Genomic DNA, 15,214 nt, shown 5'->3' on the forward strand with positions numbered 1-15,214 from the left:
AGTCAAACTAATTTTTGACCGATCGACAGGCATTTTAAAATTTCCGATCGATGGCGCGTTGATAATTCCATGCAGTCACGTGACAGAATTTAGTCGGATCTTAAAGATGGCGACGGAAAGTGACAGGAAGCGTAAAAGCGGCGAGAAATTACGTCGTAAACCAGTGAATTTGTACGAGTTAGCGGTGGATTTGATAGGTACAGGCCTCCTTGCGAAGGAAAAAGGCTAATTGGTGTGGTTTCCTGGTCAGCGTTATCATAAAATCATCTCGTGTGCCGTGACAGGTTTGGCATTTGGCTTTTTCCATTGGTGGCATGTGTCGACGCTATTCGAAAATGACCGGCATTTCTCGCATCTGTCCGAAATCGAGAGAGAAATGTCCTTCCGCACGGAAATGGTACGAGATTCGAACGATTTCGAGAAACTTACAAATTATTCATGAAGATAACAGGTATGTTTTGTTTTTGTTTCTGTTCAGGGGATGTATTACTCATATTACAAAACTATCGCGGAATCGAAAACGTTCATGGATGGACTTAGAAAAATCAGCCATGATAATATCTCGGAATATGGAAACATTATTAATGCAGCTAGAAAGTATAGCTTGCTGCCAGAGGTATTATTCTCTATTCGGTATTCGACGATGAATTATTTTTTTGGTTAGATTAACTTTGCTGCGTCCTTCCAGTTATTTTCTTATCTAGACTCTCTTGTACAATAATTCTTGAATCATTTTATTGTACCAATATATAATTGGTTATCCACTCTTGGTTTAATTAATCTAACATATTTTTATAATCATATAATATTAGTTTAATTGTACAAGAGGGTCATAATTGTGTCTTTCTATGGTTAAAAAATATAAAATGTCTTATACCATGTTTATGTTAAAGTTTATTTCAAAACATTAAAAATCTTGTTGTTTATTGAAATATAAGTAAGATAGGAAAATAAAAATTTTAAGGTCGTAGCAGGGTTAAAAAGATCAACTTGTATAAGACAGAATTGATAATTTACAGTTGGTAGCTGGATATCTTTATCATTGTGCCAAGAATGTGGGGATTATATCCATAGAGCAGTGTTGGCAAGTGAGATTCATGTTTGTTAGAACTGTATACAGAGTCAAATACTATAATAATACATAAAGAATATTTGGTACACAGACTCTGTATGCATTGAGAAATTCAATGTGAGTGTTACTTCCTACGGAAGAACTAGAAAAGAATCACTTTCAGATAGAAAGAGGAGAAGGTTTGCCACCAGTGACTAGTTGCGAGGGTCTTGGTGTTCCAGTTTATTTTTACTTACAAATCGTTTGGATCTTTACTATATTTACGGCAGCTGTACTGTTCTACTATGCTGCCTTCCTTGGTAATAGTTTGAGTAGTGGAATCATAGCAGTGCTTCTATTCTTTTATAATCATAATGAATGTACTCGTGTCCAATGGACTCCACCACTGAGAGAAAGTTTTGCATACCCTGTATTACTCTCTCAAATGTATAGGTTGACTCTGATTATTAGAGAGGGCACTTTGCAAGATTCTCAGAAAGTGCCCAAAGATTTACTTCAGGTGTGTTGAGAAATATTAATCAAACACTCACAGGACTGAAATATTCTGTATGAAGTAACAAACAATTTATTTCTTTCAGAAAATGGGTATAGCGACGGTAATTAGCTTATGTTGCTGGCAATTTTCACATTTTGTACTCACCACGCAGGTCGTTGCTCTATTGATATTAAAATGGATGAAAATAATCCCAAACGACCTTTACAGATGTATTTTTAAAGTTCATGGTTGGTCAATTTTATTAGCAACCGGAATCACAGATGGTTTCCCCTTGCTGTATTCTCTGTACTTCAATCTTTTACTCATCAGTAACGTTGTAAGCTTAACGGAGAAGCTGACTCGTTTCATGGGCATAAAGCTCCAAACGATTCTCGAGATCGTTCTCACAATTATATGCACGTTGTACTTAGAATCGTTTTCCGCCTCGTTATCCCAGGACAACGCGCACGTGTTCGACTTACTCAAAGCGAAACTGACGAGTTACAAAGACTTCCACACGATGCTGTACACGTGCTCGCCCGAATTCGATTTCCTCCAATACAGAAGCTTCGAAGCGATCACAAAAACGTTGCTTCTGCCGTCTGCTATATTGGCTGGAATGCTGGCAGTCTATTTCTGGTATAGGAATTACAAAATCAAAGGATACCCTAAATGTATAGAGGCGGATATGGCTTACAACGGCCTGCAGACCGGAGCTTTCATCATCATGGCAGTTTTCATCATGAGACTCAAGCTGTTCATGAATCCCCATCTCTGTATAATAGCCGGCACTGTTTGCGCGAATAGATACTTGGAAAAGCTTGGTTTGAAGAACGAGATGACTAAGACTGCTCTTACTCTTCTATTGATATCCGCGATGTCTTATCATGGTTTAGAGAGACTGCAGGAAGAACGAAGTATCATAGGTAATTATCAGGCTCGAACGGAACAATTAACGATCAAGCAATGAAATAGTGTGTAAAAATGTATAAGAGCATTATTCAAAAATATAAATAAAACAGGACTATTTTTTCAAATTACAAAAAATATATTGATATAACAGATATATTGTAGAAACTCGTTAGGTACGGACAATATTCCTTTAATTGAAAAGAACATGGTTATCTGTGATGCCTGAATTTCTTCAAATTGGATAATATTGTAAGATCTAGATAAAAGAGGATTTTTTGAAATTCCTTTTCATAATTACAACGTGAACTCAATAGAATTTAATAACGTAAACTGGTTAGAAGGAAATTACAACTAAACTGTGATTGTTAATGTTGTCGACTTTCGCAACTTTTACAGACTATTTCACCACTTAAATATATATTTTATTTCCTAACGAAAAAAAACGAAATACCCACTAAAAAAAGATTCTTGCCTGCATGTGGTAACTAGACTGCAGTTTTTTAATACAAATTTATATTTTTATGAGCACAATTAAATAGAACTTATATAGAGATTTATTTTACCTATTAAAAGTTATGACAAGAGAAAACATATAAAATAATATATAGGAAATAAATAATGTAAACGTATATTTTCATATAATTTAACAGAATAATAACGATATATAAGTATAATTTTTATGAAAAGTAATAAATGTGAATTATTCGCGTGAGTCAAAATTGGCCCAGCCTCCGAAAGTTAATAAACAAGCTCTTTATTACCTAATCTTTCATCGTATAAAAATATGATATATGTAATAAGGCGAGTACAGCGATATCGAGCAAGAGGAACTGTTCGAGTGGATCAAGAAGAACACGCCTGAACACGCAGTGTTCGCCGGCAAGATGTCTTTGATGGCAAACTTAATGCTCTCGACGGGAAGACCTATAGTCAATAATCCTTACTACGAGAGCAAAGAGATGAGGTGCATAAGCTTGCCATTCCCTGGATCGTTACATCTGTCTTGGTATTTATTATCACCGGTTTTATGTTCTAGAGATCGGACGATGAAAGTTTACGAGATCTTCAGCAGAAAAGATGTCACATCCGTGTACTTCACTCTGAGGAATCTTCACGTTGGATACGTCGTGTTGGAGGAATCGCTGTGCTTCGGTTTCGCAAACCTGTAATGAAATAACTTTGAAACTCGATGAAATTAATAAGCATGTTCTTTTTGATGTTACAAATAAAAATTTTGTGTTTCAGGCAAGCACAGTGTCAGATGATCGATCTATGGGATCTAGTAGACAATGGAACCGCGAAGGCAGCTGGGAAACAACCCCTATGTCCAATCCTATATCGAGGAAACGCTTACCCCTTTAAAAGAGCCTTTGTAAATAATCGTTACGTTGTTTTGCAGCTCGATTATTCCTATTACGTCGAGCTGAAACCGAAGTCTTCCCTTAACTACCAATCCTAAATGTGTTCGATCGACTGATCAAATGTGACAAATCGAAAATACCTCGCGAGACTGCAGAGATTATTTTTTCCAAGGGAGAGGCAGTTATGATATGATATACATATATATTTTTCTTTTAAAAAATAATGACTCGTTGAAGTGAGCCAAAGCAAGTTTGTTAAACAGTTAGAAGTAAAATACAAATAAAATGTTAACTACGTTCCTGTCAGCTCCATGTCTTCGTTTTCCTGCGTCGTTCCTGTATCATCCTACGTCTTCGCACATCTGAAAGGAGTCTGAGTCAAAGTTCTACCTTTACGTAAGACAAAAACTGTTCGTTTTATGTAACTTTATTTTAACAAATACAGAACCGTGGTGAATAAACGCTGCGGTTCTCGTAACATGACGAAATCGTCTAAAATATAGTAGAATCTTTCTTCTTCTTTGTTTCTCTATTTTCTTCTTCTTCTTTTAATGAAAGTTGGTCGAATTTCACGTGATAGTTATTAGCGCGAGAAACGGGCGAGCGTCGAATCGCGGGATCGCAAGAAGAATCGAACCGCGCCGCGAGGATAGCTCCGTTATAGTAACACACGGCACTGCACCTTCACTTCGCCGTGTAACAGATAGTATAGTCGGAGCCCTGCCTTCGCTATACTACGTTGTGCTGCTGACCCAAATGAATCCTATGGCCAGTCAGTCCCGGTCCGGGCTTCTTCGCGGCAATATTGCTCGCTCGACAGCTGGTATCGTATAGACGCGCCCGTTCTTTACATACCACGTTTAACGACAGCTCAAACAATTTCACTTGTCATTCATGCGTGTCAATGGTCAGTCGTCGATCACGAGACAAAGATCGGCGATTTAATTGAAAATTTAATTTAACGGTCGGTGCCCATATTGCAGCGAAAATCTGATGGTCCAGTGAAATTTTAAAGGTACCCCAAACAGTGAAAGTTTCCAATCGATTGATATACGCGAAACAAATACGGTGACTGTTTTGGATAGTTTGTTTTTTGGAAAAATGTTCCGCAGTGTTCGTACTCCGCGTTGACATCAAGAGCCGACAATCGGTGTGCATAAACCGATTTGTTCGCGTTTTGGCGGGAATTATTCTTTCAAAAAATTATTACTCTCTTGCTCTTTTTTACAATTCTTTAAATTGGGCACTCGAGTATTTTTGTTCTAGTGTAAAGTTTAATCAGAGAAAGTGTGACAGAGAGAAGTATCATTTCCTGGATTAGAAGTGATCATCGAGCTGTAGATACTTTGTACGATCTTTGATATAGTCGTAACACGCGGTACTTGGACCAGAACAGAGGAGGCTGAGGATGCCTGAGGCGGAAACAAAAACGTAGAAATCGCGTCGCACCGGCCACGAGGATCCGATTGATCGAGATCGCGCGCATCCGCAGGCTCTGAATAGCGATGCGGTTGCATTCCACGGCAACGATAGTTCCGCATAATCACTGACACTCTGCAGTGAGTACCAAATTATTTTCTTTTATTTTTATTTATTCTATACCTTTCTTTTCCGATATTTTTTTTCTTTCCTAGTTTTCGATTATTTCTGGCTAACGGCGGAAATGATTTGTAAAATATCAAGGACATCTCTGCCTCGCGTCCTTGCGTCAGCTTATGGACGGTGCATTAATTCGCTCAATGAGCATAACAATGTAAATGCAGTCCTCAATCGGATACGCCGACCCTAGTACTATAATTTCGAAATTATGCTCGTTCCGCGATGAAATTCTAATTCGGTCGTATTCCGGAATTCTGATTCGCAGGATATTACTCCTTTAGCCTTTTATCTCGGTCAGATTTTAAATTGCTTGGCTCGTAGGGTTTGTAGTTTAGATTTGCGAAACTTTAAAAATAATCGCGTGTAGTTCGCAAAGAGTATAACAAGGAAGTAATCAGATATTCCTGTTAGCTCCTATTACGAGACAGAAACAAGTTTTTCTTACGGTACAGTCCCACGTAAATAGCGAATCAACCTCGTAAAATATTCATACGGACAATTTTTCCACTATTCTACTATTACTTACAATTAGAAACCGTCAATTGAAGAGCTTTCTGGTAAAAGGAATTTGTAATGGCAAATTGAATAAATTGTCTTGGAAATTTTAGTTCTAGCTTTTTAATATTAGCTACGTTTTTCATAGTATTTTGACAATCCATGCATTAACGTGTATAGTAGAGCTGTCTTACACAATTGAATTACCTGTGTCAATAAATTTCCTCATATAACACATATACATAATTTACTCGTTATAGTTTACAAATCTAAATTTCAAGAACTGTAAATCACCTGATTATCCAATTCTAATAAAATCTTATTCCAGCAAATGTTAATTTTGTTTTCTAAACGAAGATTCTATAGTCTACGACTTCTACCGTAGAATAGCTACTCTAAGGTAGTAAAATAATTTTATGTGCACGCTTAAACAGAAAAATAGGAGGTGAGATGATATATTTTTTTAAAAATCCTAAGGGTCTTTGATTACACACCCTCGTGAGTTATCCGCTATTTTTCAATTCTTTATATTTTCAATTCAGCTCAGCTATTATTTTCTTTTTCAACCACGTTGTATTAAGTCCTCCTTTTCAAATTGGAAAGGTCTACAAAAACTGATTATCATAGTTTTCTCATTTTATTTCTAATTTGTAGGTTGTGACTTGTAAAATTTCGCTAATAATATTAACGGAATTGCACAAGAAGTATCCGAAGAAATTCGATAATGTGTGGAGAAGATTCCTAGTTCGCGAAATAGCCGTTTTTCCCTGACCTCGAAACAACGCGGAACATAGACAGTGCGGTTGCGTTTGGCCGAATGGAATTTGGCACGCACGTACTTGACGGTGGCTCGAGCTACAAAAAGTATCGATGCATCAAGGCACTCGAAGCCGTACAGAGGCCGTCCTGAATCTTCGGAGACGGCCAACGAAGTGGCCAAAGCCAGGTTCAACCGATAATGTGATCGCCGATGCAAACCGGCCGCGCCTAATCTTTCTCGACGATACGACAGATCGGTTCTCGGTTACTTTCTCGCCGGTATTCGTAACCTACTTTTCGACCACGATGCAGTCACCCCATGTGCCGGTGCCAACAACTCGAATTAGAAGGGTTCTAATTCGCTAGAATTATCTTGGAGCTGATGTCGCAGTCTCTAAGCATTCAGCTTAGTCTGCTTATAATTTTGGAAGTTGATACGTGATCCTCGGATCTTCGTTTGTATTTTTGTGTTCCTTCTGGTAGGTAATCTTGAAGAGAGAACTTGATCGAGATAAAAACCCTTTGATGAGAAGTTGACTCGATAAATGCATTCGACAGGCAGAGAAATATTTTTGAAACCAGGTTCACAATTCGCTAGAGTCATTTCCTCCAAATTTCCAAAGGAATTTATCGAGATGAAAACTTCTTCAAAGAGACAAGCTTTCAGTCGGCGATTATACCGTACATTTTCATTTCTCTTTGCAAATTCCGAAGAGTTCGTCGAAATCAAGATTTCTTTAAAACAACGGCGGCTCTTCATCGATGCATCAAATCATCCAATCGGCGGAGAAATTTTTCTGAGAATTAATTGTTTAATTCGCTGGAATTATCTTTGAACGCATCGCGCCAGCTGCATACTTTATCTGCTTGCGATTTTAGAAATTAGTACACGATCCTCCGATTCAGCTGTATTTTTATTTTTCTTCGGAAAGTCCGAAGAGTTCATCGAAACCAAGATTCCTTTGAAAACAAGTCGACTCTTTGTCGATATATTAATTCATCCAATCGACAGAGAAATTCTCTGGGAACCAGTTTCCACCTGAACCACCAAATTCAGAAACGTATGCGTGTACGTACATGGATCAAGCCATACGTTTACCTCTTCTCGTCTTACCTGGCAAAACAAAATTCCTGTTGGGTGGATCGCGCATAACCATCGTGAGAAACGGTTTCAAGGTGGAGGCCAGAGTCCTTTTCAAGCCCCAGAAGAGACAGGGAGCATTCCTTACGCGAGATAAAGAAGCATAGAGGAACGGGAGACACCGTGAAAGAGTGGGTGACAGAGTTTCACATGACCGAGTTAGAGCATCCAGTTTTGCCGGGGGCATGATACTCGTGACACTAAATATCGTTTTCACGTAGGCTGGTTGATTGCTCGACAGAGAAGACCTAATTGGCCAGAGGTCACAATCATGAAACGTAATTTCATCCTACTAGAGGTAATTGCGGGAATTGCCGTTCCCTTGGCTTCGCGAATGCTGCGTGTGATACTTCGAATTGAATCTCGAACGGCTACCGATAAATTGCGCTATTCAGGAACGTCTATTGGAGTTTCAGGAAGTTAAATTGGTCGACCAAGTTCTTCGATGATATTCGACGCGGGGGAAGATAAAGATGGATTGAAATGAAAATTATTTTTGATTGCGAAGTTCAGGCTAATACTTTTCCGGAGAAGGTGAAACGAGCTTAGAATTATTACGTGCTTCGTGGGTGTCAGGAATTTAAAAAATATTAGGTTTAGAATTTTAGTACTTTAACAAAAATTTTTCATCTATGTAAAACCTATAAAAATAGGGGAAATTACTATTGATGTAATAGTAGTTTCGAATGAGTAACAGGATTAGCAGGAAATGCAGAGTGGTTTTGATATAGATTAAATTACGATTAAGTCTTTAGTTGGTAGTCTAATTATTTTCTTAGAAGAAGTGTACGTATACGTTTCCTGTAATATATGCGAAAATTCAATTACTTTATTATATTAAATTCTTTTTGTACTATCCTTTAATTTAAATTTAAAAGTACACTTCCTGTACTCTGGAACACTATGATTATACAATTATTTTCAACGCTCGTTATTCTACATATAGAAATTATAGAAAGTATTTAAATATTCAGACACATCTTTCTATTTACTATAAAAAGCTGCACCAACTCGTATACCAAAGATATCTTTAGCTTGGAGGATATTGCTGCTAAAAATTTAATACGCGTTTATGGCATTCGAGTGTTAGCTATGTACTTCTAAGCTATCCAATGATGCCTTTCGCGACCAGGAGAAATTGACAGAGATCGCGTGATTCAGATTCATCGCACCTTTCGTAGCCAAGCTTTAAAATAACAGTAAAGAGCCTAACAAATGTCCACTCTCTGGAATGTTCCTCTTTCGCGTTTTGATATTTTATTAGAATAGTTATAGATCTCTGAATAGAATTTTATTTTGTTAGTACCGGTTGACTCTCAGTTAGAATAGGGTCAAGCTTAGCAGATATTAACGTCTTCCTCGATGATCTCATGTGGCTTCGTGACGACGAGCGTTTTTTCTGACCTTGCTCGATGCTACACACCTCCCAGCATTCCAGTCTAATCGAACGACACACCTCTCGCCGCTGCTTCTCGTAGTCCATGGACCGGCATGCCGGTCATAAACGTGTTCCTCTATCTGTGTGTGCTGCGATCCACGTGATTAGGAAGCGGTGGCTTTTAAACTTGTACTGCTTCTTCGATGAATGTTTTCTTTTTTAACATTTCGAGAGGAACATTTGAACTCTTCAGGAGGAATCCTAGGCTATAAACTGGTCTTGATGAATCTCGAGGTATTTTTTTTAGGTGCTTTATCGTTTTAACGAAAGAATTCGAATCCTGAGTGCTTTGGACTTTCGTTCTTTTCTTTTTTTGTCTATTTTTTAAATCCTTTGAAAATTTAACTTTCTTCTACGGAAATGGAATTTTTTACATTTTCTTTAGATAATCTATGGAAAACTTAATTTTCTACGAAAATAGAATTCTAAGGTTTCCTTTAAAAGTTTAAAGTTCTTTAAAAGTTTCGCTTCCCTGAAAATAGAATTTTAATCCTATCACGCTTCATTGTACTTGCGTACATGCAACACTGCACTTTAGTAAGTCATTTATTAGCTAAACTATAGATCTATTTCTTTTCGGTAAAATTGACTCTCTTGAACAGTAATTTATTAACGAATAATTTGTTGATAATAATAAAAGTGAATAGAGTAACCATTAGTTGTTAGTTGTAATGTATAGCGTATAGACTTCTCGTTCAGAATTTTAATCAGTGAAATACAATAATCAAGTGATTTATGATTCATAAATTTGTAGAATTTCACCAGTTTTAGTACTAAACCTGTTACTATTATACGAGAAAGTTTTATTATGATACTACAGATATTTATTCAAATTTGTATATATGTGATGTATTTTGCGAATATAGTCAAAGAAATGGAACATAAGTAATATTATAACAAAAATATACTTTGGATATTTTATATGTTTTTGTATATTATATGTATTTTCATGATGTTGAATTCCATAACATTATAAATGCATAAATGCCAAATGTTTTTGTTATTACTGTTAGTAACTGGAAATTTACGATTTGTAAGATTTCTGCCATAATATTAATATAATTCTATAACACAATCAAATTTTCAAATTTTAATACACACGATGTCTTCTTTTTATAAGGAACTATGCTATTAACGAATAATAAAAGAACGGTCTTTATTGCAGACTAAAAAGGACTCAGTTGTGAAAGGACGGAGAAAATAGAATAAGAAATACCTGTTTCTTCTCTAAAAAAAACTAAACGAAAATCTCGAGATATCTATCCAAATTCCTGCGAAAGTAAATCCTTTTTATGGCATTACCATACAGACGCGCGCGATTCTGCGGACTTTCTTCGGCGTAACCTACTTCCGGCAGAAACAGCAGGAAGAATGACGTTCACATCGAGCTAAAGAACCGAGTATAATGGAGACAAGATCTTCAGACTGGTTCCTTCGAACGACATTGTTATCAGTAGAAGGAAAATTAACCTGGTTTCCGTGACTTTTTCTACTTTGAATCTAATTTCACTTCGTCCAAGCGCCACTTAAAACGTTACAACCATAAAAGTAATTAAAATTGCTGGTATCGGATTCTTTTTGTTTTTATTATTAAAAGTTACTTCTTTGCAAGTTATTAGTAATAGAAACGCATTTTTTAAAGTGGCCTTATAAAAGAGACGTAATTTTTTTTCTTGCATAATCGTACTACATTATTACTGACGAAATTTTACAAGTAACAATAATTTTACAACTAACAATAATAATAAATTTTTTTGCATAACGTTAACTGGTTTGATTCTAAACGAGTGTTTTTGTTAATATTGATATTTATTTTCATTAATAGAAAGGCATGGTTACATAGAGATACTTATCATCGTTATATAACTTTAATTATAAATTAATTATATACAAGATATTTAGGCATACGTATCAAAGACGATCATTAAGTGTTGCGATATTAAAATATTACAACATTTAAATACTTTGAAAGAATTATTAAATATTCTGTATCAAGCTTGATACAAATATTTTTCTAAACTGCCCAGTAGCCAGATTTCCTTGAAATTTTCACCTCGCTAATTATTTTCTTCGTTTACTTACGCAACTAACGCATTAAGATTATTGCATCGGTTCTCCTTAGCGATTTCTTGCAAGGATAACCGAAATTTTCCGCCTTATAATATCGCACGTTGCATTAATATGATGTTAACGGTCTCGTAAATTTTCAGTATGAAAACGTAAGACCTACTCTACGAACATTTGAGACTCATAAGCTTACAAGAACCTCTCTAATCTGACTCGCGCTATTTTGAATACATAAGAATTTTGAACGCATTCTTTTCTTCCAAATTTCTTACTCCCTTACTCCCGCTATTCCCTTGCTGCATTTTTTAGTGTACCAATTTTACTAACTATTCTCATATACTATTCAAAATTCTTCTCTGTGCAACCTACAAAAGACAAGAGGGAGGAGCGGGTATCTTGAAGGGTAAACGAATAAAAATTTATACAAATCTTTGGCAGAAAAGATTGGGGTTAGGAGGAGAAGCAGAAAGGGTGATAGCTAGCAAGACAAGTGATGGAAGGCTTGAGCAGTGGAAGGGGTGGTAGTGGTCGTCAGTCGGGGGAAACATTCATGTTTCCTTACTCCAGCTATTTCCTTCCTGCCATTTTCAGTGTACCAATCTACTAATGTGGAGGAAAAGGTATTTAGCCGGTCACTCGGAGGTACAGGAGATGGAAGATACATATTTACAATTTTTGATCAACGAGATAAGGGCCACGAGAAAGTAACCGAGGGTGTGGAAAGATTTCACGAGCCATTCGCTTCATATTCGCGTGTTTCGACTTGATTCTCGCTGGGATTCTTTCTTTTCTTTCTTTTCTTGGAAACCTGCGCGATCCCGGTAAAGTCTTTCCGTCAAGAAATTACCTCGAAGAGGCCTCAGCTTGACTGACAGCTCCAAAGTGAAATTTCCTCGTCGCGTAACAATCGTTGAAAATCTCTGACTTGGTGAAAACCCGGTAAAATTATGAAGTTTACGTGATATCGACGATAAAAAAGATAATAGTACGACTTGCGCAAAACTTGGGAATTTATGCAACTAATCGTTGAACACTTCATCGTTTTTAAAGAGACAGTTACTCAACTTGGGAATATTGCTCTCCACGCTGTTTAAAATATTTTTAAAGTTATTTTTTACTGGCTCGTATCTTCAAATTGTTCGTACACTCCCTTAACACGTTGACTAGTTAATTAGTGAACATGATTTTCAACACGATGATCATCGATGATTTACGTTACTGAATTGTTTAGAATTGATCGAAATAAGATAAATTTCACGGACTGGAAAATGTTCAGCGATGTGAACGATTTCGGTGGAAATGTTGGACGAATCCTTTAAAATTCGACTCGTTTCCAATAATAAATTAGACCACAGCCACACGCGGAATAGAAAGTTGCAAAGCGGAGCCGAGTTGAGACGAAAGAAGAAGCAGAGTCCGTGGCTGAATACTTGGAACTTGAAACAAGGAAGAAAAATCATGATCTGCTCGGTGTCTCTTCACGTCATCCTTCTCTCTTACCATCGTTGACATTTTACGTGAAACCAATCAAGAACTTCCTTCTTCTCGCGATAATAACTTCGTTGATTAACGATCATTCCCGCCATTCTTCCTCGAGCACGAGGATGTAATAATTCGACGCGTACGACGCTAATTGCGAGAGCTTTCATCGAGATTAAGGCATTGCCACTCTCACTGACGAGAACCTTGCCTCTGAAACGAGCCGAGGAAACCAGCCTTTTCTTCTACCTGTAATTTCCATTGCGTTTTCCTTTTTTTCCTTTTTTTTTTATTTCCTCTCTCTGTCTCTATCTATCCGTCGATTCTTGTGGCATTTTCCAATTATTCCGTCGTCATCTCTCAGCCAAATTCTTGGGAGCTAACTGTTCTAGCTTCGTTTGCAGGGAAGATGAAACATGATATAATAGGATAATTAACAGGTTCTAAGCTAGTATTAAAAACTAGAGAGATATATGTCATAGCATGAAAGAAAAATATTATTGGTGTATAGCGTACCATTCAAAGTCGAGAAGCAAGAATCAAATAAATAAATGAAAAATAAAAAAAGAAACATGATAAGTCTTGCGCAGAGAAGCGATTTTAAAATTCAATACATCGTTAAGTAAATTTTGTTTTATCTGATTTCAGGATTAAATACGTATTCCTGAATATTTGGAAAATACTGAGCGTCGTAAAATTAGTTATGATGATTTTATTGGTTTCATGCAGGATACTTGTTGGATTGGAAAGCATCGAAATAATAGAAAATTATTAGACGACCTAGATAGTTGGTTCTTCATCGATAAATTTGGTTTCCAAATTATTGAAAAGTGAGAGAATTGAGAAAAGTAGATGATGCGATCTTTAATCTTCCTCGATTGTTAAATTTATGTTTCCTGTGCCTTTTATGGCACTATTTTCGAATTTAAAATCACACGAATATCCGAGATCATCTCTCCACCTCTGGTAAACTGGGACAGATCCAGTGCATTTTAATGAATAGTTTGCTCGTTTCATTTTACCGGTTGTAAAGTTCGTTCCGTTTCGAGCCTTCTCCTGGGAGTAGAGATCGAGACGGACGATTAGCGCGAAATTACCTCGCGTGAAAGACTTAATTGGATGAATTGAAGTGATTCTTTTTTCGGCTCGTTCGATCTTCTTTCGCCTGGCAGAAGCCTCGTATAGAAAATTCTATACTTTCCCCGTGGATTAATGAAAAGTATCTTAACAGAGAATAGACGTTCCATCTCACTTTCCTTTCATCTTATTCGAATGTAGATTCTATATATGTACACGTATCTTTGGTTAAATATCCGTTTACGCATGTGTATATCTTGTCTACTAATTTATCGATAATATTAGTAAATTGAGAAATCACCAGTTATTATCGATTTCTGAAAAATTTGAAAGTGCAAAAATGTAGAGAGCGTACATAAGATACGTAAGCACAAAAATATAAGTAACGCAATTCGTCCACTTGGATCCCATGTCTTTAATTAAAATGGCAGACAAGAGAAAGTTTATAAAATAAAAAGTATGAAAAGTATAATACATGTAGAGATGGTATCTATCATTTTACAAAGCAGATCTACATTTAATTAAAGAGCGAATAAATATAATGGTACTACGCAATAGGTGATTATCATCAATATGATAAAAGATTGTTGATACAAAAGGTTACTAAAATTTATAGTGTCAGTATCAATTCAGCTTTCTTTTATTCGCCACTGTATATTTATAATTCATATAATCAAATATCCGCATTCTACTAACAGCTAATAAAAAGAAATAATTTTTCTTAGAAACTACAAGAAATTCAAACCTGAAAGGATTCAAAAGCCTCTTTTAAGTCTGGCAATAAATTCTATACTTTCCCCGTGGGTCAATGAAAAGAACCTTGACAGAGAGAATAGGCGTTCCACCTCACTTTCCTTTCATCTTATTAAAATGTGAATTATTTATATCTTCTGTTAAAAAGGCACGCTAATTTTTCTCTTTCCTTTTCGCATAGGTATTAAAAGAGAGGTTGTGTTTTGATTTCAGAGATGCGAAGCGAGGTAGGAGAATGGCTGCCCACCTGTGTAGGTTCTCCGATATGCATCCTGCTGTTATCTTGGTCGCTTCTGATTTATCAGAACCAGCCATCCTCGGCGAAACGGAAGATCGACGTGTTCACGGTAGCCATTCTCTCGCAGAGTTTGGTTCACCAGCTTGGATTGCTGCTGTACGCCATTCTTACTCTCATTCGGCCAACTAATCACTTTGGAGGTAATGAAACAAGAAGTTACGCATCTGTTGCTCTATCATTATTGTAGGAAGAGAAAATGATAGGAGTGTCTGAAGAGAAAGCGATTGAAAGAGGCTTGAGAATAGACAGGGGCAATCTTATCCCTTAAATGCATTCTTTCTAAATATA

The 15,214-nt window shown here is 36.6% G+C and overlaps 2 protein-coding genes and 1 long non-coding RNA gene across 6 annotated transcripts in view; 2 read left to right on the forward strand and 1 right to left on the reverse strand.

Annotated features, from left to right (window-relative positions):
• Positions 1–35: 35 nt before the first annotated feature.
• On the forward strand, positions 36–4,126 carry LOC100644498 (C-mannosyltransferase dpy-19). Its single transcript, XM_003400551.4, has 9 exons — positions 36–197; positions 285–397; positions 479–616; positions 1,020–1,088; positions 1,236–1,571; positions 1,651–2,473; positions 3,261–3,423; positions 3,496–3,624; positions 3,705–4,126. Exons 1-9 carry the CDS (start codon positions 107–109, stop codon positions 3,916–3,918), a joined length of 2,076 nt encoding a protein of 691 aa, XP_003400599.1. The 5' UTR covers positions 36–106; the 3' UTR covers positions 3,919–4,126.
• Positions 3,072–7,934, reverse strand: LOC125386302. The gene is made up of 2 exons (XR_007226323.1): positions 7,788–7,934; positions 3,072–3,622 (listed from the first exon to the last, which is right to left on the reverse strand). It is a non-coding gene; the product is annotated as an uncharacterized LOC125386302 (long non-coding RNA).
• The window catches only part of LOC100644619, a 27,882-nt gene continuing 17,258 nt past the window's right edge, over positions 4,591–15,214 (forward strand). For 2 of the 4 annotated variants that reach the window (XM_003400552.4, XM_012316151.3), the window contains exons 1-2: positions 4,593–5,379; positions 14,842–15,066. In XM_003400552.4, the coding sequence (XP_003400600.1) occupies positions 14,844–15,066 (223 nt within the window). In that variant the 5' untranslated portion in view covers positions 4,593–5,379; positions 14,842–14,843. Of the gene's footprint in view, positions 5,380–14,841; positions 15,067–15,214 lie in introns of all 4 variants that reach the window. The other 2 variants (XM_012316150.3, XM_012316152.3) reach the window with 2 other exon arrangements.

The sequence above is a fragment of the Bombus terrestris genome, chromosome 14 (genome assembly GCF_910591885.1).
Source record: "Bombus terrestris chromosome 14, iyBomTerr1.2, whole genome shotgun sequence".
NCBI lineage: Eukaryota > Metazoa > Arthropoda > Insecta > Hymenoptera > Apidae > Bombus > Bombus terrestris.

Bases quoted from the DNA above. Each gene is read 5' to 3' on its own strand.
- LOC100644498 (XM_003400551.4), top strand. From the start codon at position 107: ATGGCGACGGAAAGTGACAGGAAGCGTAAAAGCGGCGAGAAATTACGT. The intron at 198-284 runs GTACAGGCCTCC...GTGCCGTGACAG, and splicing joins GTTAGCGGTGGATTTGATAG to GTTTGGCATTTGGCTTTTTC. The intron at 3,424-3,495 runs GTGCATAAGCTT...TTTATGTTCTAG, and splicing joins TACGAGAGCAAAGAGATGAG to AGATCGGACGATGAAAGTTT.